Below are 21,591 nucleotides of genomic sequence, written 5' to 3'. Positions count from 1 at the left end.
TCAGATAGGTTTGGGGGCCAATGTCAGTAAAAGGAAGTAACGATTTCCTTTTACTGTGTTGCATGCAACGCTAGTTCTGCTCAGAGTAGAACCATTTGAACATGAGTAAGCCAGGTCCGTTAGTTGCTACTCTCTCCACAAACCCACCAACAGAGGGACCAGGTTTCTAGGAGCAAAGGGAGTGGAAAGACTACCTACAGGGAGGGCGTTTTTAGTTGACTTTCCTCCTCCTTTTAAAACTCTGGGTCGCTCGGCAAAGCTGGTCGGCAGCTGGATTAGGAGAGGCATTTCCTAAAGAAATGCAAACTCTTGGCTAATAGGCAATTTGAAAAAGGACTTTTAGCAGGGGTTGGCGCGGGCAAATAATTTGGAGTGCTCACATATTGTCTTTGGGAGCGACTTAAGATGTGCTTTCCATGAAGTTATTTTTATTATTATTTATTAAATTTGTATACCACCCTTCATCCGTAGATCTCAGGGTGGTTTGCAACATTATACATAACAGAACTTGCACGCTGCTCCCTTGAAACTGAAGCACATTGTATTTTCAGGGTTCCTAAATGCAGCTAAAAGCTCCGCTTTCCTGCTGACTAGGTGGTTGTTGGACGCTGGAGAGGGGGACCCAGCTGCAGAAATAAGAGTGGGCCTGTTATGTACTGAGTTGAATAGGATCCAAAATGCAGCAGTCTGATTGGTCCTAGAACAATAGGACCAGCTCAGCGGGATCCCACCTTCGTCATCAGTGAAATGTGCTCGGAGTCGAGAGTGGATTTCATGCTCTTTATTCAGCTTATAGTGGTGAGGAGGAATGGAAGTTCCCCCACAGTATCTGCTTTATATACATTATTTACACAATGGGCTGCACATGATTGGCTAATTCTGGGATTCTCCTGTAAGCCAATCAGGTTGTGGATTCACTTCCACCTGGAGCTGGATTGGGTGGCTCCTGCGGACCAATCATACTGCTGCATTGTTCTAGGACCAATCAAACTGCTGCATTCTGAATCCTATTGTTCTAGGACCAATCAGACTTCTGCATTTTGGATCCTATTGTTCTAGGACCAATCAGATTGCTGCATTTTGGATCCTATTGTTCTAGGACCAATCAGACTGCTGCATTTTGGATCCTATTCAACTCAGTACATAACAGGGCCTTTGACCCCTTTTGACCCCAGACCATTGCACCACCAGATACGAACTGTTGGGTCTTCCAGATCCTCTTGCTGATAACTCAGAGCTGGGAAAGTAGACCAAGGAAGCTGCTTCCCTGAAGGTTCGCCTCCTTCCCTTCTTCACATTTTGCATCCTTTCCAGGCCCGGCTGGAAGCTGGCGAGCGCTGCTTGGCGATGGCTCTCCCGTGCGACGTGGCCACTTTGGTGAAGCAGTTCCTGAGGGACCTCCCTGAGCCCCTGATCCCAGCTGGCATCCAGGGGCCTTTGTGCCAGGTCCAGCAGCAAGAGGACGGCGACCCCCTGACTCTCCTGCTCACCTCCCTGCTGCCCCAAAGAAGCACCGATCTCCTCCGCTATTTCTTCAGGTTCCTGCAGGACGTGGCTTCCAGGTGGGTCAATGGGGAAGGACCAGTTTGTGCCCGTAATTCCTGCCCAGGGTTTGTCCTCGTTCTCAGCCGACAACCAGACCACCTAGCCACTCCAAGCTGTACCCTTATCCTGCTTCCCGTTGTTCTGGTTCCTGAGATTTCAGCGCACTTTGATGCATACCTTTTGCAACCATAGCTATCAAGCGTCCCTTATTTGGCGGGACAGTCCCTTATCCCAGCACCATGTCCCGTTGCTGTCCCTTATTGATGATGTCCCTTAAATTTCCCGGGTTTCAAAGGAAGCAGCTCCTCTCCCTCCCTCCCTGCCGGCCAGGGAGGAGGGAGGCTCCAACTGTGTTGCTTTTCTGCGTTGCTCACCCAATAAGAAGTCTAAGAATGACTGGGAGGTAGAGCTTGCATGCCTTGTGCTGATCAAATCGGCCGCGTTGCCTGGGGACTCGCCTTTGCTCAGCGCTTCCCAGCAGAGAGGTGACAGTGGTTTTCCTTGAGGCTTGAGGCTTCATTTGGCTGCTGGCTGGGCTTTCTGCCTTTGGCTCGGAGGGGCTCAGAAGTTGAACATACCTGTGCTCTGAAAATCCCTTATTTTGGCTGCTGATCCCTTATTTTCGAGGCTGCTGGTCCCTTATTTTCAAATCTGTAAGTTGACAGCTATGTTTGCAACAAAACAACACCACCACAAAATGGCTTATAAGTATAAAACCAAATTTACTAGAATAATAGCTAGAATAGAGATAGACTTATAACCATTTAAACAACAAACATACTAAGGTGCCATGTGCGAGACAAAGCTTGGAGATACTGTAAACATGGATAAATGTACAACTATATCTTAACAAGTTACATGTGCAGTAAACGTTATACAGACTGGATAAATGAACCATTCAACAAGCAGCGTTAAGTCCAATCACAGAACTGCAACCCCGTGCCGCCTCAACAGCAAGGGTAGCACACTGGAGAACATGGAAAGGTTTTTCAAAGCTGTTTTTCAAAGATTGAACTGGATGAGATGTTCTTCAATGGGTCTTGAGCTGGATACACAAAGCCGTGTGCATGGATCAGTCACGGGAAGGCAAATCAAAGCCACCACCCTGGTGAGAATAACGCAAGTGGGCAAAAGGAGAACCTGTTCTCCAGATATATTACAGTTTTCGCTACACACTTCATCAGTCCGAAAAGCTGCATGATACAAAATAGCACTCCAATTACAATGTGTGGTAAACCATAAAAATGAGAAAATCTCATACTATACCTTGGGACACAGGTGGCGCTGTGGGTTAACCCACAGAGCCTAGGACTTGCCAATCAGAAGGTCGGCAGTTCGAATCCCCGCGATGGGGTGAGCTCCCGTTGCTCGGTCCCTGCTCCTGCCAACCTAGCAGTTCGAAATCACGTCAAAGTGCAAGTAGATAAATAGATACCACTCCGGCGGGAAGGTAAACGGCGTTTCCATGCACTGCTCTGGTTCACCAGAAGCGGCTTAGTCATGCTGGCCACATGACCCGGAAGCTGTACGCTGGCTCCCTCGGCCAGTAAAGCGAGATGAGCGCCGCAACCCCAGAGTCGGCCACGACTGGACCTAATGATCAGGGGTCCCTTTACCTTTACCTCTGTCCACATACCAGCAAGGCTACATGTAACACCGACACACATGCTAATGAAAGATCAAAATATAACCCGGCACGGAGAATTCCAGCTTTAGCGCAAGTTACTAGTCCTCAAGGCTAGTAGGTACAGGACAGAGGTACCACCCCCAAATTCCTGGTTGAGGAGACTCCCTTTCTCCCTTGCCAATCTCTTGTCTCCTCCCTCGCAATCCCAGATGCGCCCAGAACAAAATGGACTTGGCCAACCTTGCGGTCATCTTCGCCCCCACCCTCTTCCCCAACGAGGTTTGCAGCCAGCTGGATGGCAGAGCTGAGGAGCAGCTGCAGAGGCAGGCAGCCGTGGTCCACGCTTTGATCAGCCACGCGGCGGAGATTGGTAAGTCCAACGGGCTCATCTGCACAGTCTCAAAATTTGCTCCCCCCCCCCCCGTTTTTAAAGGACCCGCATGATGTTTCTGTTAGAATTACTGCTCCATGATTGCAGTCATGGGATCGTTGTCTTTCACATGACGGTGTATATTTTGACCCACAGAGTGGGAAGTGACGGAGACAGGATATTTGTGTTACTGTGTTCCGTGAGGTGGGACAATTGTCCTTTGTTCTTTTTCTCTTTGCTGTCTGATGCTAGAGAGAGAGGGAGCCATGTTGCAGTGCTCCGTGTGTGTTTATATGTAAATAAAGTAGATTAGCCAAAATGCTGAGTTGCTGAGGTCTGTTTCACACGATGCGCAAACTCTGTGGATCCCTAAGGTGTCGGTGTTGGTTGCTGTGATGTTCAGGCTGAAGAAAGCTTTTGAAGCTCCCGAATGATCGACCAGGAGGGAGAGAACATGCCAGTCAGGCATGTGTCTCTGCCAGGGTCCTACTCGAGTGTAGGCTGAGCTCCTAACAGTTTCTACTGATGGTGCAATAGGTCAGTCGATGTGATGCTAAAAACCGGCTTAACTGATAGTAACGTAGAAAAGTTTTCTAAATACTGAGCCGTGTGACACGCCGTCTGCCGTATGACAGTTTATGGGCTATTCCATTTTCTCTTGTCTCTTAACTCCTCGTCTGTGCTGCTGCCCATGTCTCTCTCCCCATCCTTCACCTTCCTTGCCTCACCTCCTTTTTCCTGTTGTCCATTTCCAGGTGTAGCTTCCTCTTCCTTCTGGGTGGGCTTACCTGGGAGGAAGTGCAGACCAGCCCTGATTCTCAGGGATGCAAAGCGAAAGGTGGTGGTAAATCCAGGGGTGCGGAGTCATCTGGAAAAGATATGGTTGTCATCTTGTGGTCCAAAGGAAGGCAGAGAAAAGGTGTTTGGCACCAGCTGGGCTGCAGAAGTTGCCAGAAGGAGGTGTACAAGCCGCCACCCAACCACCTTAGGGATTCCACTCCAGATTTGTGTAGGGTTTACTCCTGAGCCTTAGGGACGTGGGTGGCGCTCTGGGTTAAACCACAGAGCCTAGGACTTGCCGATCAGATCATCGGTGGTTCGGATCCCCGCGACCGGGTGAGCTCCTGTTGCTCGGTCCCTGCTCCTGCCAACCTAGCAGTTCGAAAGCACGTCAAAGTGCAAGTAGATAAATAGGTACCGTTCCGGCAGGAAGGTTTCTGTGCGCTGCTCTGGTTCGCCAGAAGCGGCTTAGTCATGCTGGCCACATGACCCGGAAGCTGTACACTGGCTCCCTCAGCCAGTAAAGAGAGATGAGCGCCGCAACCCCAGAGTCGGTCACGACTGGACCTAATGGTCAGGGTTCCCTTTACCTTTTACTCCTAAGCCTTTACCTCCCTGAAGATACCCCACAAGGCAGCAGAGGTTTGGGGTCAGAGATTTTCTCCTCCTAGATGGGCTACCTTCTCTGGTGTATGAGCCTCCCCCCTCACTTCCCTCTAAATGGAGCATTAAACTAACCCTATCCTTAATGCTCTTTTTGACTTCTGGGAGAGGAGACACTGATGGGAATCAAACCAATTTTCTCCCCACCCCTAGTTTTGTCTATACCAGGGGTCAGCAATCTTTTAAAGCAGGGGGCCAGTCCACCGTCCCTCAGACCTTGTGGGGGGCCGGATTATATTTTGAAGGGGGGGGGGGAATGAACGAATTCCTGTGTCCCACAATAACCCAGAGATGCATTTTAAATAAAAATACACATTCTACTCATGTAAAAACATCCTGATTCCCAGATAGTCTGTGGGCCAGATTGAGAAGGCTATTGGGCCGGATCTGGCCCCTGGGCCTTAGGTTGCCTACCCCTGGTCTACACTGACTGGCAGCAATTCTCTAGAGTTTTAGGCAGGAGGCTTCTACTATACTATACTATACAGTGGTACCTCTTGTTGTGAACGGGATCCGTTCTGGAGCCCCATTCGCAACATGAGCAGAACGCAACCCGCATCTGCGTGGGTCGTGGGTTGCGATTCGCCGCTTCTGCGCATGCGCGTGACATCATTTTGAGCATCTGCACATGCGTGAGCAGCGAATCCCAGAAGTAACCCTTTCCAGTACTTCTGGGTCGCCGCAGGATGCAACCTGAAAATTCTCAACCTGAAGCAAACGCAGCACAAGGTATGACTTTACTATACTATACTATACTATACTATACTATACTATACTATACTATACTATACTATACTAATATACAGTGGAGCCTCGGGTTACATTGCCTCTGGCTTATGTCACCCTCGGCTTCAGACCGGTGCAAACCTGGAAGTACCGGAACGGGTTACTTCCGGGTTCGCGCCTGCGCAGAAGGACTAAATCGCATGCGTGTGCACAGATGCGATGCTTTGGGTTGTGCCGTTTTCAGGTTGCGGTGGGGCCTCCGGAAAGTATCCCTGCCGTAACCCGAGGTTCCACTGTAATAATAATTTATTATTTATACCCAGCCACTCTGGGCGGCTCCGAACAGAATATTAAAAACACAACAAAACATCAAACATTAAAAACTTCCCTAAATGCCAGAGATAGAACCTGGAACATTCGGAAGCCAAAGTGTGAATCCTAGGGTTGCCATATTTCAAAAACTGAAAATCCAGACACAAAGCTTTTTTTGGCAAAGTTCTTGAGTTTTGTTTTTTTTGCAAAATCTAAAAAAAAATATATATGAAGTTTTTGAGCTGTTTTAAAGGAAATCTGCCCCCAAAAAATCAACACTTCCGACACGGGTTGCCATACATCCAGATTTTCCTGAGCTTTAAAGCAATTTCCGCACGGATATTGTTTCCAACAGCCAAATCCTGGCTATGTCCGGGAAATCCCAGATGTTTGGCAGCCCTAGACTATCAATTTCAGATTGCCAACAAAATAACTATCACTTTCCTAATTGTACTTCCGAAGTGAAATGTGTGTGTGCGTGTAGATCAAAATGAATGTTTTGCGTGACCCCTAGTGTACGGCGTCTAAAACGACAGGCTTGTTGAAAAAACAAGTGGTGCTGAGCTTGTGTACTAACTAAAACAGTGATGGCCAAACTTGGCCCTCCAGCTGTTTTGGGACTACAACTCCCATCATCCCTAGCTAACAGGACCAGTGGTCAGGGATGATGGGAATTGTAGTCCCAAAACAGCTGGAGGGCCAAGCTTGGCCACCATTGAACTAAACTATACATGCTGCCCTCTGCTGGATGGAGGTGGGACAGCGGAGCCAACCTGACAACTCCACTAGTGCGAAACGTGCGAGCAGGGAAGTGAATTGCGGTGGTGGGGAACTGATACCCTTGGCCACTGGGCAGGGCAAGCAAATGGAAACCCAGGGGAGTTCCCTCTGGAACTGCTGTTACGTCCTCACACCGAGAACCGGCGGCATGCCTGTTTCCAGCTCCAGTTGGTCCGCCAGTTGTGACCCCTCTTGGATAGTGTGGGAATGTTGTGGCTAGTAGGAGAGGATACAGTGGTACCCCGCAAGATGAACGCCTCGCGAGACGAAAAACTCGCAAAACGAAAGGTTTTTTCGTTTTCGAGTTGCCTCGCAAGACGAATTTCCCTATGGGCTTGCTTCGCAAAACGAAGCTTGCCCAGGGGACAGCGGGTCTTCTCTTTTGAAGCAAGGGGCGGCGGGGAGAAGCCATCTTCTCCCCGCAGCCCCAGGTCCGGGGACAGCGGGAAGCGCTTCCCGCTGCCCGCGGACCTCTTTTGAAGCAAGGGGCTGCGGGGAGATCGCTTCTCCCCACCGCCCCTTGCTTCAAAAGAGGTCCGGGGACAGCGGGAAGCGCTTCGCGCTGCCCCCGGACCTCTTTTGAAGCAAGGGTTTGCGGGGGAAAGCGATCTCCCCGCAGCCCCTTGCTTCAAAAGAGGTCCGGGGGCAGCGGGAAGCGCAGCGCTTCTTCCCCGCTGCCCCCGGACCTCTTTTGAAGCAAGGGGCTGCGGGGAGATTGCTTCTCCCCACCGCCCCTTGCTTCAAAAGAGGTCCGGGGACAGCGGGAAGCACTTCCCGCTGCCCCCGGACCTCTTTTGAAGCAAGGGGCTGCGGGGAGATCGCTTCTCCCGGTGCTCCGAAGCCGGGCGGGGGGGAGGGAACACCTGCCCCAGCCGCCCCGCTTCGGAACGCTGCCCCGGGGCGGGGGGGCGGGAACACCTGCCCCAGGCGCCCCGCTTCGGAACGCTGCTCCGAAGCGGGGCGGGGGGGCGGGAACCTCTCACCCCGCCGCCGGGCATCGGAACGAGGTCCTGGACCTCTTCTGAAGGCAGGCGGGGGCAAAAGTCTTTGCTCCCCCCGCCTGCCTTCCCGGGACAGCGGAGACTTCTCCACTGCCCCGGGCGATCTTAAAATGCTGGCGGGCGGGAGCGAAGCGTTCGCTGCCGACCCCCAGCATTTTAAAATCTCCTCGGGGCAGCGGAGACTTCGCTCCCGCCCGCCAGCATTTTAAAATCGCCCCGGGACAGCAGGGGCTTTTAAAATGCTGGCGGTCGGCAGCAAAGCCCTCCTGTCCCCGGAGCTTGCGGGGTGGGAGGTGGGAAGAAGGGCTTTTCTTCCCACCGCCAGCCTTCAGAACAGCCTTCTGAAGGCTGGCAGTGGGAAGAAAAGCCCTTGTCCCCCCCCCCCAGCCTTCAGAAGAGGTCGGGGGACAGACTGTCCCCGGACCTGGTCTGAAGGCGGTTTCCCTAGGAACGCATTAATTGATTTTCAATGCATTCCTATGGGAAACCGTGCATCGCAAGACGAAAAAACCGCAAGACGAAGAGACTTGCGGAACGAATTAATTTCGTCTTGCGAGGCACCACTGTATATTGATTAGATAATATCCTTCCTCACTCATGCTAGTGAGCTGGTAGCAGAGTGCACCCCCCTGTATATTGCAGGAAGCTAGTTGGTAGATTCATTTGAATCTCTTGAGTTAAGCTGTGCTGGTCCCGAGGGTCAACCATGCGGCGAGGTCCGAGTCCAGTCCAAGGTCGAGTGTCCGGTATGGAGGCTGTCCTTCAAAGGTGAAACGGGGTCCAAGGCAGGGAGTCGGGTGATGTCAGGAACTCTGGCAGAAGAGCAGGACAGGGTTCAGGCAAGAACAGACTACCAACAATGTTGCTCCCGCAACTTGGGACTGGGGCTGACTGGCTTTTATCTGCCCCGAGGCATAGGGCGGCCCCGATCCTCTGGTGACTCGCCTCTCCTGGCCTGGAGGCGAGCACTCCTCCTGCGGGAACTTAGTTCCCTCCGCCTCTCTGCCCTGAGCCTCTGCAGCTCTGGAGAGGCTGGAGGGTTACCGGACCCAGAGGCAACCTCAGCTTCCTCTGACGGGGCTGAGAGTGGAGGACCTGAAGGCAATGGGTCCTCCATCACCTCAGGGGCCAGAGCAGACTCAGCTGGTGCCTGCACCTGAGGATCCAGCACAGGTGAGGACCCTTCAGGCTCATGCCCCAGCCCCGGCTCAGCTGGTTCTGGAGGCAGGGACTCCTGTGCAGACTGGGATTCCTCAAGTTCAGCCTCCGAGTCTGAATCCCAGGCCATCACATAAGCAATCCAGTCTGGCTTGTCCAGATTGGATCAGTTCCTGGTAAATCCCCTTTGTTCTCTCTTAAAAAGAACAAAAACACAATAGCTTTCTCTTAAAAGTAATAAGAAGTTTACTCACATTCAGTCCGCTGTGTGATCCTGAAGGCAGGCTTTAGCTTGTAGTTACAGAAAAGAGTGTGGGTTTATCCCTTATGGGAATTGAGCCCATGTGCTGCTGGCTGAGACCCAGCAGACAGCAAAAACATCAAGATGGTATAACACGAAGAAGAAGTGAGAGAAGGGGGTGGGATGACTGCGTGACTTGTCCCTTAGTTTATGGGGTCTGCTAGGGTCACGCCCATCTACCTGGTCACACACGGGGAGGACGCTTCAGACCAGGTGTGACAGGAAGTCCTCCTGGCTGGACCAACGTCACTCTGGGCAAACAGGAAATGTTGTATTTGACTGCTTATGTTCCATCCCACAGATAGAGATGGCTTGGCCCACAGTACTCCATTCTCTGGTAACTTCCGGATTCGATTCGACACACTGACCAGATGTTTGGAAGCTGTGGCTGGATGGTTTCGTGGGAGCCGATTGAAACTAAATCCTTCAAAGACAGAGGTCCTCTGGCTGGGTCGGGATGGTATGGGGATGAGGGACCAACTCCCTTCTCTTGCGGGGGCCCAATTAGTGCCATTGCCTTCCGTTAAGAGTTTGGGTGTAATCCTTGACGCCTCCCTTTCCATGGAGGCGCAGGTTACAGCAACAGCTAAGGCGACATTTTTCCACCTTCGCTGCATCAAGCAGTTGGTCCCTTACCTTTCCCGCCCCGCCCTGGCCACAGTGATCCATGCGACGGTCACCTCCAGGCTTGACTACTGTAATTCGCTCTAGGCGGGGCTGCCCTTGAAGCTGTCCCAGAAACTCCAGCAGGTGCAGAATGCTGCAGCGAGGCTCCTCACGGGGTCTCTGCCATGGGAGCATATTCACCCAGTGCTTTTCCAGCTGCATTGGCTCCCGGTGGAGTACAGGGTCAGATTTAAGGTGCTGGTTTTGACCTTTAAAGCCCCCGCATGAAGGCATGGTCTAGGATCCTCGTACCTATGGGACCGCCTCTCCTGGTATGTTCCTTGGAGGACCTTAAGGTCCATAAATAGCAACACCCTAGAGGTCCCGGGCCCTAAGGAAGTCAAATTAGCCTCAACCAGAGCCAGGGCCTTCTCAACACTGGCCTGGCCTGGTGGAATGCTCTGTCTCATGAGACCAGGGCCCTGCAAGATCTGATTTCTTTCTGCAGGGCCTGTAAGACAGAGTTGTTCCGCCTGGCCTTTGGCTCAGAATCAGTTTGATTCCCTCCCCCTCTTTCTTTTTCCTTTCTCCTCCTATGAAGAGATTGCTCCCTAATTGTTTTAATGTTGTATCTTAATCTTTTAAATTGTATTTTAAGCAACTTGTTTTTATTATTGGTTGTTAGCCGCCCTGAGCCCGGTCTTGGCTGGGGAGGGCGGGGTATAAATAAAAATGTATTATTATTATTCCCTCTTGATTTTCCCTCTCCATCTCCCCTTGTGTCCAGGCACAATTCCAGAGCTTCTCCTGGAAAAAGTCCAAGCCGCCTGCTCAGATGCAGAAACCAAGAGACTGTCCCCACCAGGCCCAGAAGACGCTGGAGAAAAGCACGTCGAAGGGAGGAGGAGGAGGAGGCGGCAACGGAGCATGGGCAGTGAGTATGCAAGACCAAACCCAGATATTCTTGGACGATCGTTTGGAATCAGGGGCGCTTCCAAATTTCTCTCTGGTTGGTGAAATGCAGACTTACCTGCTTTCAAAGCATTAAGCATTCTCCATGGTTTCTTCTTTTAGTTCAGAATTCTGTTGGGTGATGTCACAGGCACTAGCCAGTAGGCTCCCTCCACAGCCTGACTATGCTGCACATTTAACAGAGTCTGCCCACTGCACTTGAAACGCTATGTCCGCCAAGGGACCCTTGCCCATGACACACCTTTTATCAGAACTTCACCTGTGTTGGAATTGTTTATAAGATGTTTTTATTGTTCTGTCACTTGTTTTGAGTCCTTTGGGAGGAATAGTGGGACATAAAATTAATCATCATCATCATCAGCTCTCGTCCTGCCCACCAGTAGCATGTGGCCCCTGAAAGGTTATCCTGAAATGAATACGTTCTTGAGATTAAAAGGTTCTCTGCCCTTGTTGTGAGGGTAGTGACTTTGCTTTTGAAGAATTCTTTCAAGAGGCAGGGGAAAGTCTTTACAGTGGTACCTTGGGTTACAGACGCTTCAGGTTACAGACTCCGCTAACCCAGAAATAGTACCTTGGGTTAAGAACTTTGCTTCAGGACGAGAACAGAAATCATGCGGTGGCAGCATGGTGGCCGCAGAAAGCCCCATTAGCTAAAGTGGTACCTCAGGTTAAGAACAGTTTCAGGTTAAGAACGGACCTCCAGAATGAATTACTGTATTTTCACTCTATAGGACACACTTTTTCCACTCCAAAAATGAAGGGAAAATGTGTGTGCGTCCTATGGAGCAAATGCAGGCTTTCGCTGAAGCCTGGAGAGCGAGAGGGGTCGGTGCGCACCGACCCCTCTCACTCTCCAGGCTTCAGGAAGCTATCCCCAAGCCTTCGGAGTGCGGCGGGAGTGCCTGCCGGGCTCTGAAGGGTTGCGGATAGCAGCCTGCAGCCCGAAGCCCGGGGAGCGCAGCGCTCTGCACCCCGGGCTTTGGGCAGCTATCCGCAAGCTCCGGGAGCGAAGGCGAGGTTGTGCGCAACCTCGCCGCCGCTCCCAGACCTGTTCTGGGGGCTGGGGTCGGGGGAAGCTCGGGCTTCCCCCGCCCCAGCCCCGCAGCTAAAAAGGAAGCCAAGACAGCGAGCGGGATGGATCCGGCTGTCTATCTTGGCTTCTTTGCTCTTTGGGGCTGGGGGGGGTTAAATAATTTTTTTCTTTATTTCCCCCCCAAAAAACTAGGTGCGCCCTATGGTCTGGTGCACCCTATAGAGCGAAAAATACGGTAAGTTCTTAACCCAAGGTACCACTGTATAAGGTGACCGTGATGGAGACTGAGCTTCCTTTTTCTTTTTTTCAGAGGGTACCAAATCAACAAATCTGAACAGTTGTTGGATTTTTAAAACAAACAAACAAACAAACAAACAAGCAGCTTTTGATTATCAAGATGATTACCGCAATCAAAATTGTATCCTGCTAAAAAAAACTAGACCGCTTCCATAAGCAAGCCAGGCTTTCTCGATGTCTAGGCCTGAATTCAATTTCTGGGCCTCCTTTGCCCAGGCTTCTTTCTGCTACGGTGTTCCACCTCACCACCTTGTCCCGGTTTCCTGAAATGTCCCTGCGACGTTTCAGCCCTGTTTCTCTTTCTCTCAAACTTTTAAAATCTTAACTCTCCCCAAGGATGTTATTTCTCTTCCAAACTGTTCCAGGAATAACAGGGGATGGCAGAGAGAAATATCAAGATTTGTCTGGAATGGGGAAAAGCCAAGGATAAAAAATAAAATTTTAAGAGATGTGAAAGAAAGAGGCGGATTCTCACTTCCAGACTTAAAATTGTATTATGAAGCCGCACCCCTAATTTGGATCCGAGATTGGATCAAGCTAGAAAGGGAGGAAATAACAGACTTGGAAGGACATGACAATAGGTTTGGATGGCAGGCCTACCACTGGTATGGAAAAGCAAAAGTACATAAAGGATTCCACAGCCAAACAATAAGAAGATCATTGTTTAAAATATGGGGGAAATATAAAGATTTATTAGAACCAAAAACATCCTGGTGGCTATCACCTATTGAAGCACTATCACTTAAAACATTGGGGGGGGGGGGGAGGAGAGTGGCCAACATATAGAGAATTGCTGGTTGAACAAGAGGGAAAGTTAAATATGACAAGATAAAAGAACATCTTCAAAGCTGGCTGCATTATAAATTAAAGGATATCTTTAAAGAGGACAATAAGAAAAGCTTCTCATATTCGATGTATGTAATGAATGAAAAAGAAAAATGAATAAAAATTTTATATATATATATATATATATATATATATATATATATATATATACTCTTAACTCTTCTCTTCCTCTCTTTCTTCCCTTCAGACATCGTCACTGAAGCCCTGAACAAGTTCAAGACCGGCCGAGCTCTTTGCGCTGCCCCTTCCCAGGAGATTCGCGAGGGTGAGTGGACATCCTCTTGAATTTCAGTTTCTTGGGGTTTTCCCCTTCTTCTAATCTTGAGCGCAGTTCTCCACATTTCCAACTTAAGAACGCAAGAAGAGGCTGCTGCAGATCAGGCCAAAGATCCATTTAGTCCAGCATGCTGTTCTCACAGTGGCCAACCAGATGTTTGTGGAAAGCCAGCAAACTCGACCCAAGCACAGTAGCCCTTTCCCCGCCTGCGGTTTCCAGCAACTTCAGAAGCATTTATTCCTCTCAGTTGTGGAGGCAGAAAAGAAGCCATTGTAGCTCCTAGCCATCAATAGCCTTCCTAACCAGTTTGCAATTTTCTGAAGTCCTCGTGAAAATTCACCAGGATTCGATATCTTCTAATAGACACATTTCCCCTGAAATAACGCACTCACGTGTGTTTTATTTTTGCTCATCTGGACATTTTTATACAGACACTTTAGTACTGGTTTTTGTACGTGTTACTCCATGGGAAACTGTAGCGCAAAATTCGGAGAAGTGCAAATTTCGAAGTGTTTCAGAACCGGCGCGGCGAGCAAGAGTTCGAAAGGCTCTGCAGGCCAGGCATTTATCCTTGCCCTGGGCATGATGCCAAGCACAGCTACTGGGCAACATGCCCAGGGGAAAGCCCCCTAAATTCCTGTCACCATTGGCCAATTCGGTGGCAGGAGGACGATCCGGCCTGCAATAGGTCAGTTCTTAGCCCCGCCTGAGGGAAAACAGTCCTTCAGAAAGTGCAAATTAAGTCAATTCGCCTTTAAATGAGAACTGAATCAATTTATTCCCTATCTGTAATGGGGGTTTAGGATTGGGGAGATGGACACGAGCCAAATTGAAGGTATTTAAATATACCTTCCTGAAGAAACCAGAGGCCTTTCTCCTGGGCATGGTCGGCCAATTGGTGTCAAAGAAGGATAGAACCTTTTTTATGTACGCTACAACAGCAGCAAGAGTACTCATCACAAAGCACTGGAAGACACAAGATCTACCCACCCAGGAAGAATGGCAGATGAAGCTGATGGACTACATGGAGCTGGCGGAAATGACTGGCAGAATCCGAGACCAGGGAGAAGAGTTGGTGGAAGAAGATTGGAAAAAATTCAAAGTATATTTACAGAAACATTGTAAAATTAATGAATGCTAGAAGGATGCTGGAATGAAGTTACATGGTTTTAGCAGAAAGGTTATAAAGAATTAAGTAAAAATGGATTGTTAATGGGTCAAAGTGTAAAATTTAAGGTCAAATTGTGTTAAGAGAAATTATAGAACAGAAACCGAGAAAGATGGAAAGGATTTGCTGAAATAGCTAATTGAATTAGAATACAAAAAAGGGAGGTGTGAGGAGGTTGATGAAACAAGTAAATGAAAGACAAAGATATGGAAATACTGGATGTGTTTTTAAATGTTTTTGTTTTTAAATGTTTTTGTTTTTCTTATTGTTTTGTGGTATTGTTTTTTATTGTGTTTTTTATTTTTGAAGTATTGTGATTTTTTATTGTCTTTTCTTTTTTCTGTAACTGTTAAACTTATAATAAATATCATTTTAAAAAAAAACAAATTGAAGGAATAAATTTTCAGAGCGCTCAGCTGAGGGAGAGAACTTTCGAGTCTGTTTCTGGTTGTGGGCAACCAGTTGGCAAAAGAATTATTCTTGAAGTTTTCTTGGGTGACTGTGAAGAAGGCAGCTGCTTCTGGAGTAGAGCATTTCTTTTTAACCAGCAGCTGCATTTGCTTTCTCACCCCCTGGGAAGATTTAGATCAGCCTTTCTCAAGCCTTTCGTCTAGCGAGTTTTTCGTCTTGCGAGGCATTCGTCTTGCGGGGCACCACTGTACCTAATTGCAAATTCAAAACTCTATCGTGTTTTAGGACTTCCTTGATATTGTATGTGGGCTGGAGTTGGTCTGTGACCGAAATAATAAAATCCATTCATTCACAACTCCCATCTTCCTTAGCTAACAGGATCGGTGGCCTGAGATGATGGGATTTGTAGTCTAACAACATCTGGGCGACCCAAGTTTGAGAAAAGCTGATTTAGATTCTTGTTAGATCTGGGTGGGTCTCATGAGAGATTTGGGGAGGCTACTGTGGCGCTGGATAAATAACTTTGTTGATACCGATTTTGAATCAGCTGCCGATTGATTCTCACTTGACTTGCAGAGCATTTGGTAGCCTTGAGATTACTTTTCGTGGCTTGTAAAGAAGGCTAGTTGCACACGCGCACACACCTGTGTGTGTCTTCCGTGTCCCCATTTTGGACAACAGAAATAAACCGAATTGTCCAGATGCTTGTCCTCTTGAAAAGATTCTCCCTTAACCCACAGGCTCCCCAGGTCACAGGACTCTGAAAGCATCTTTCAACTCCAAGAGGAAGGCCTCTGATGATGTGGCCGGGGCTGCTGAACTTTCAGCCAAGAAGAGGTACGTAGGAAACTGCCTTACGCAAAGCAGGACCCAGGTGCTTCAGGCAGGGTTCTCCTGGAGATCACCTGGAGATGCCAGGATTGAAACATCTGCACCCACAGCGAAAGTCTTTCCCCGTATTGGGATTCCCGTAACCTCTGAAACCAGCTGGGCTTGTCTAGCCTGGGTAGGGTGTGCCCTCCATCCTCCCTTGGAGCACAGCCCATTTGGATTGGGACCCAGGGCCAGCTCAAAAGGTTGCAGGGACTTATTGGGAAAGACCCCCTCCCTTGGTGGTGTAGCCTTATTAGACTCTACCGACTGGTGGGGTCTGCGTGGTCAAATGGATAGCAGAAGGCACTTGCGTGGTCAGTCCACAGCAAGTCCAAAGAAATGAGAGATTCCATGCAGTATATATATCCTCCAGGCACCCTCTCCCCCCTTCCCCAGGAATCCAGCCACGTAAGCTTATACACGTAAGTTGACATCACAGATGTTCCTGCTCCGGTACTCTTAACCATAAAAGGGTGTTCCTGTTCCTGTATTCCTTATCTTGGGGTAAGAAGGTCACCAACTCTGAGTACTCCTGGCACTGTTCCCGGGAGGCTGACAAGGTCTGTGTGTCATTGTGGTCAGGATGTAAGATAAGACCCAGATGTGTCATCCCTGCTCCGCTATGGAACTGGCAAGGCCATTCATTAGGCGTCATGGACTGATAAAGGAGAGAGCTCAAGTTAATGGTTTTTAGCTAATGCAGCCTTGGAGAAGGAAAAATGAGGATTCTGGGGCCTGTTTCAGACTGCCTGCACAGTCAGATTTTAGATTTTGGAAACCCATTCCTTCAGTGGGTCTGTATCCTCACTGTTCCTGTTACATCAGGCAACCTCTTTTTCATAGCTCAGAGCCCGTTTCTGTGCCGGTTCTGGTGATCAGCTGCCTCAGGTGTATTGTGTACGGCAGGTGTGGGGCTGGTCAAATGGAAGGGCCAGCAGGTTTCCCCCACCGCTGCCCCTCTCCCTCCTCATTTCTACCGCCCCCTTGCTTGCCAGGCGGAGAGTTTCCCCTGCCTCTTGGAAAGCGGTTTATAAATATATTAAATTAAATTTGGAAACCTGAGAAATTGCTCATCCCATCCTTTTCTCCTGTTCCCCACTGCCAGGAGGTCATCCTTGGATCCAGCAAACACGGATCTCTTTGGGGATGCTGTGCCCCTGTTTGATCGACCAGTGGATGTGGGTCCCTCGCAAGGTAATGACCCCCCCAAAAAACACACCTTGCTTAAAGAGGTGCTTGTTGCATGCATTTCACAGCAGAGCTCAGTTACCTGAAATTCTGTGGCTCTATGCAAATGTAAACTGGTAGTCGGTGCTGTGTGTTTTTACTACAGCTGGTACGGTGTTGTTGTTTAGTCGTTTAGTCGCGTCCGACTCTTCGTGACCCCCTGGACCAAAGCACGCCAGGCATTCCTGTCTTCCACTGCCTCCCACAGTTTGGTCAAACTCATGCTGGTAGCTTCGAGAACACTGTCCAACCATCTCATCCTCTGTCGTCCCCTTCTCCTTGTGCCCTCCATCTTTCCCAACATCAGGGTCTTTTCCAGGGTGTCTTCTCTTCTCATGAGGTGGCCAAAGTCTTGGAGCCTCAGCTTCAGGATCTGTCCTTCCAGTGAGCACTCAGGGCTGATTTCCTTAAGAATGGAGAGGTTTGATCTTCTTGCTGCCCATGGGACTCTTAAGAGTCTCCTCCAGCACCATAATTCAAAAGCATCCATTCTTTGGCGATCAGCCTTCTTTATGGTCCAGCTCTCACTTCCATATATCACTACTGGGAAAACCATGGCTTTAACTATACGGACCTTTGTTGGCAAGGTGATGACTCTGCTTTTTAAGATGCTGTCACAGCTGCCTGCATTTTTTGATTCCTGGTGTTTCAGCTTCCGAGCTTCAAAATTCACTGCTATGCCACAGCTGGCTGCATGCAGACCTAATCTGTGGATTAATTGTTTAAAAAGCTGGCGACGATGGATCAGCTACAGATTTCTGAATCAGCGCTTACATTAAATTGTTACATCAGTGTTTGTTTTAAGAAGGAAGGGAATAGGCTTGCGTTTAAGAAGCTGAAGCTCTGTTGTCTCGCCTGTCTTCCTTTGTCAAGTTGTCATCCATCTGTCTCGAGAGGCAATGGAGTGCACCTCCAGGGGTGAACTCAAACTGCTGTGTTAGCATCACTGAAGTGACTTCCCTGGGGCGCAAAACTGGGCAGTGTGTATTGAGGTCCTGGGGTGCCCAGATGACACTGCTGTGGTCCAAAGGAATTCAATAAACACACAAGACGTAACCGGCTGTACGTTTGAAAAAATAATGTATACTATTCATTGTATTGAATTGTAGATTTCAACAGAAGTAGCTCATAAAGTTCAACGGAAAAAGCAGAAGACCCGGTGGATCAGTTCATTCTCTAATCAGTTTATGCGTAAGGTCCATAGCTACTACCATGCTATAAGATCCACTGTCCTGTGATATCATATGTGAGTTTATACTACTGATGAAGCCCAAGACGGCGGAACAAGGCTAATATTCCAGAAATCCTTGTCTTAGACTCTGTGAAAGGATTCTGTGGAACTGCAACAACCTTTCGTGTGGATTGTTGGACTCTATGAACAGACAGGTGGAATAGACACTTTCACATATATGGACCTTATGCATAAGTTTGGACCCACCTCATCCCAAAAAAACACACAAAGTCACTCCAAAGTGATGTTTTGCTCCGCCATCTTGATTCAAAATGGCGCCCAAACGGTCACGAAGACTGCTGCCCTCAACTTTGGGGACCTAACACGCTTAATCAACCTCTTGAGTTGCCCAGAACAGTGTTCATGGGAAGCAACCCATAAACGGAACGAAATAAACTTGTGTTCTCCCTACGCAGATCCTACAAGCCCTGCTCCCGTTTCTCCCAGAGGACCTTCCAGTCCGTTCTCCGATCTAGGGCGCCTCCCCGGAGACCCATGGACCCCAACAGTGAAAACTCAGAGGAGAAGGAGCAGCGGCAGAAAACGCCCCCAAAGGTGGGGTTGCAAGTGGGTCTTTCCATGGAGGGCGGGAGGGAGGAAGGAGCTATAGTGGGGGTGATGTTGATGATAGGAAGACTTTGTCATATTCAAAGATGAGGAAGTTTCCCTCCCCGCAAGCCCTGAGAGCGGGAGTTGAGAATTTTCCCACTCCATGTTTTGCTATTCTTCTAGTCTGTTGTATTTTTGTAATGTTTTGCTAGTTGTCCTGGGTTCTCTTTGGAAGAGCAAGGTAGAGAAGTGGACCAATAAATATCAGCTTCAGATAGGAGGGTTCGTGGGCGCGTGGGAACCCTGACCCACAGGCTAAATGTGCCCCACCAGACCTCCTCATTTTACCCAGGGGGCCATTTCCCCTAGACCATGGGTAGGCAAACTAAGGCCCGGGGGCCGGATCTGGCCCAATCGCCTTCTCGATCTGGCCCACAGACAGTCCGGGAATCAGTGTGTTTTTACATGAGTAGAATGTGTGCTTTTATAATCTCTGGGTTATTTGTGGGGCGCAGGAATTCGTTCATTCCCCCCCCCCCAAAAAAAAAATATAGTCCGGCCCCCACAAGGTCTGAGGGACAGTGGACTGGCCCCCTGCTGAAAAAGTTTGCTGACCCCTGCCCTAGACTACACCTACTTGAAGTATGATGAAGACAAGAACGAGCCGTCTTAAGAACAGCTTCTTCTCCAGAGCAATCTTGGCCCTGAATGGGAAGCCTGGACTTTGAAAGTCATCTAATCTTTCTTTCCTTGCTGTATTATACTGTATTGTTTTAATTAGTGTTTTTATAGTTGTTTTGATTTTGTGTGGAGTGCCCTACCTGGGTGGATGGAGCAGCCAAGTAATTTCGTTGTCCCCGAGAGGGGGCAATGACAATAAAGATATTATTATTATTATTATTATTATTATTATTATTATTATTATTATTATTATTATTACTTGCCTCATCCATGTCTGATGTCCTGTGCATAATAATAATAATAATAATAATAATAATAATAATAATAATAGTTTATTATTTGTACCCCGCCCATCTGGCTGGGTTTCCCCAGCCACTCTGGGCGGCTTCCACAAATACAGTACAAATACACCAAAAATACCCTAAGATATCACACATTAAAAACTTCCCTGAACAGGGCTGCCTTCAGATGTCTTCTAAAAGTCTGGTAGTTGTTCTTCTCTTTGACATCTGGTGGGAGGGCATTCCACAGGGCGGGTGCCACCACCGAGAAGGCCCTCTGCCTGGTTCCCTGTAGCTTTGCTTCTCGCAGTGAGGGAACCGCCAGAAGGCCCTCGGCGCTGGACCTTAGCATCCGGGCAGAACGATGGAGGTGCAGACGCTCCTTCAGGTATCCTGCTTAGTTTGTGTGCCCAAGCAGGTTCCCTGCAGGGAACAGGGTGACGCATCTGACCCCTGCAGAAAGCAGGATTTGAACTCCCAGCATATCAACTGATGCAAGAGGAGTTCAATCCTGCCTGTTCACATTTTCCCTTCATCTGTGGGGCCACGTGCCAACTTTGAGAGGCGGCTGGGACCGCATTGAAAGCGTATGGCTTTCCCCAAAGAATCCTGGGAACTGTAGAGTATCCCCTCGCAGAGCTACACTTCCCAGAACTACACTTCCCACGATTCTTTGGGTGAAGTCACGTGCTTTCGATGTACATGTGACCAAAGCGTTGTGACTGCGTCGCTCTCTCCCCTTCCCTTTCAGGAAGCCTTCCGCTCTGACTCCCCCCTGCCGCTCGCCAGCGCCTTTTGAGCGGAAGGACACAGGGCGCAAGTCCTTGCGCATCTTCTCCCGCAACAGCAAAGATCAGGTGAGTCCTCTGGAGAGCTAGAGACCTTCACATTCTCCAGGGCCCATCTATCCTCCTGTTTCTGTGCTTTCGTGCTTCTCGTTCCAGCCAGCAGTGGCAGCGAATGGCTAGCAATTTGTTTGTGAAAACTGGTTGTTCTTGCGGAGCTTTCCCTGATCTGCTGCTCTCCAGATGTTTTGGAATGCAAAACAATCTAGTTATCGGTTAGGACCAATGGGTGTTGTTGTCCAACAACATCTGCAGGGCACCAGAAAAATGAAATGCAGTGGTATCTCGGGTTACATATGCTTCAGGTTACATACGCTTCAGGTTACAGACTCCTCTAACCCAGAAATAGTAACTCAGGGTAAGAACTTTGCTTCAAGATGAGAATAGAAATCGTGCTCCGGCGGCCCGGCGGCAGCAGGAGGCCCCATTAGCTAAAGTGGTGCTTCAGGTTAAGAACAGTTTCAGGTTAAGAACGGACCTCCAGAACGAATTAAGTACTTAACCCGAGGTACCACTGTATGTGAGTGTCATTTTGGACAGCTTCTTTCCAAAGTTCCTGCAGCCAATCAGAAGCCATGCTTTGGTTTTCGAACGTTTTGGAATTCGAACGGACTTTCGGAACGGATTCTGTTCAACTTTGTTATGTACTGAGTTGAATAGGATCCAAAATGCAGCAGTCTGATTGGTCCTAGAACAATAGGACCCAGAATGCAGCCGTCTGATTCATCCGCAGGAGCCACCCAATCCAGCTCCAGGTGCAAGTGAAGCCACAACCTGATTGGTCTACAGGAGAATCCTGGAATTAGCCAATCACGTGCAGCCCATTGTGTAAATAATGTATATAAAGCAGATATTTTGGGGGAGCTTTCATTCCTCCTCACCACTATGAGCTGAATAAAGAGCATGAAATCCACTCTCGACTCCCGAGTATATTTCAGACTTCCTAGGTACGACTGTAGTTGTTTCACCCACTTTCGCCTCTGGACCTTCCTGCCTCTGGCATGTGGCCCCCGAAAGGTTGCCTGCAGGGG

At 49.0% G+C, this 21,591-nt stretch overlaps 1 protein-coding gene across 1 annotated transcript in view; it reads left to right on the top strand.

Moving 5' to 3' along the window:
- Window positions 1-21,591, top strand: part of LOC144328514 (uncharacterized) — a 36,799-nt gene that overhangs the window by 11,336 nt on the left and 3,872 nt on the right. Inside the window, exons 4-11 of the mRNA XM_077932317.1 lie at window positions 1,315-1,562; window positions 3,382-3,542; window positions 10,657-10,803; window positions 13,205-13,282; window positions 15,614-15,710; window positions 16,852-16,940; window positions 18,621-18,759; window positions 20,467-20,572. Of these exons, the coding sequence (XP_077788443.1) occupies window positions 1,315-1,562; window positions 3,382-3,542; window positions 10,657-10,803; window positions 13,205-13,282; window positions 15,614-15,710; window positions 16,852-16,940; window positions 18,621-18,759; window positions 20,467-20,572 (1,065 nt within the window). The remainder of the gene's footprint in view (window positions 1-1,314; window positions 1,563-3,381; window positions 3,543-10,656; window positions 10,804-13,204; window positions 13,283-15,613; window positions 15,711-16,851; window positions 16,941-18,620; window positions 18,760-20,466; window positions 20,573-21,591) is intronic.

The sequence above is a fragment of the Podarcis muralis genome, chromosome 7 (assembly GCF_964188315.1).
Source record: "Podarcis muralis chromosome 7, rPodMur119.hap1.1, whole genome shotgun sequence".
Taxonomy (NCBI): Eukaryota; Metazoa; Chordata; class Lepidosauria; order Squamata; family Lacertidae; genus Podarcis; species Podarcis muralis.
The sequence above is the reverse complement of the archived record's forward strand: the minus strand, read 5'-3'. Positions and strand labels throughout refer to the sequence as shown.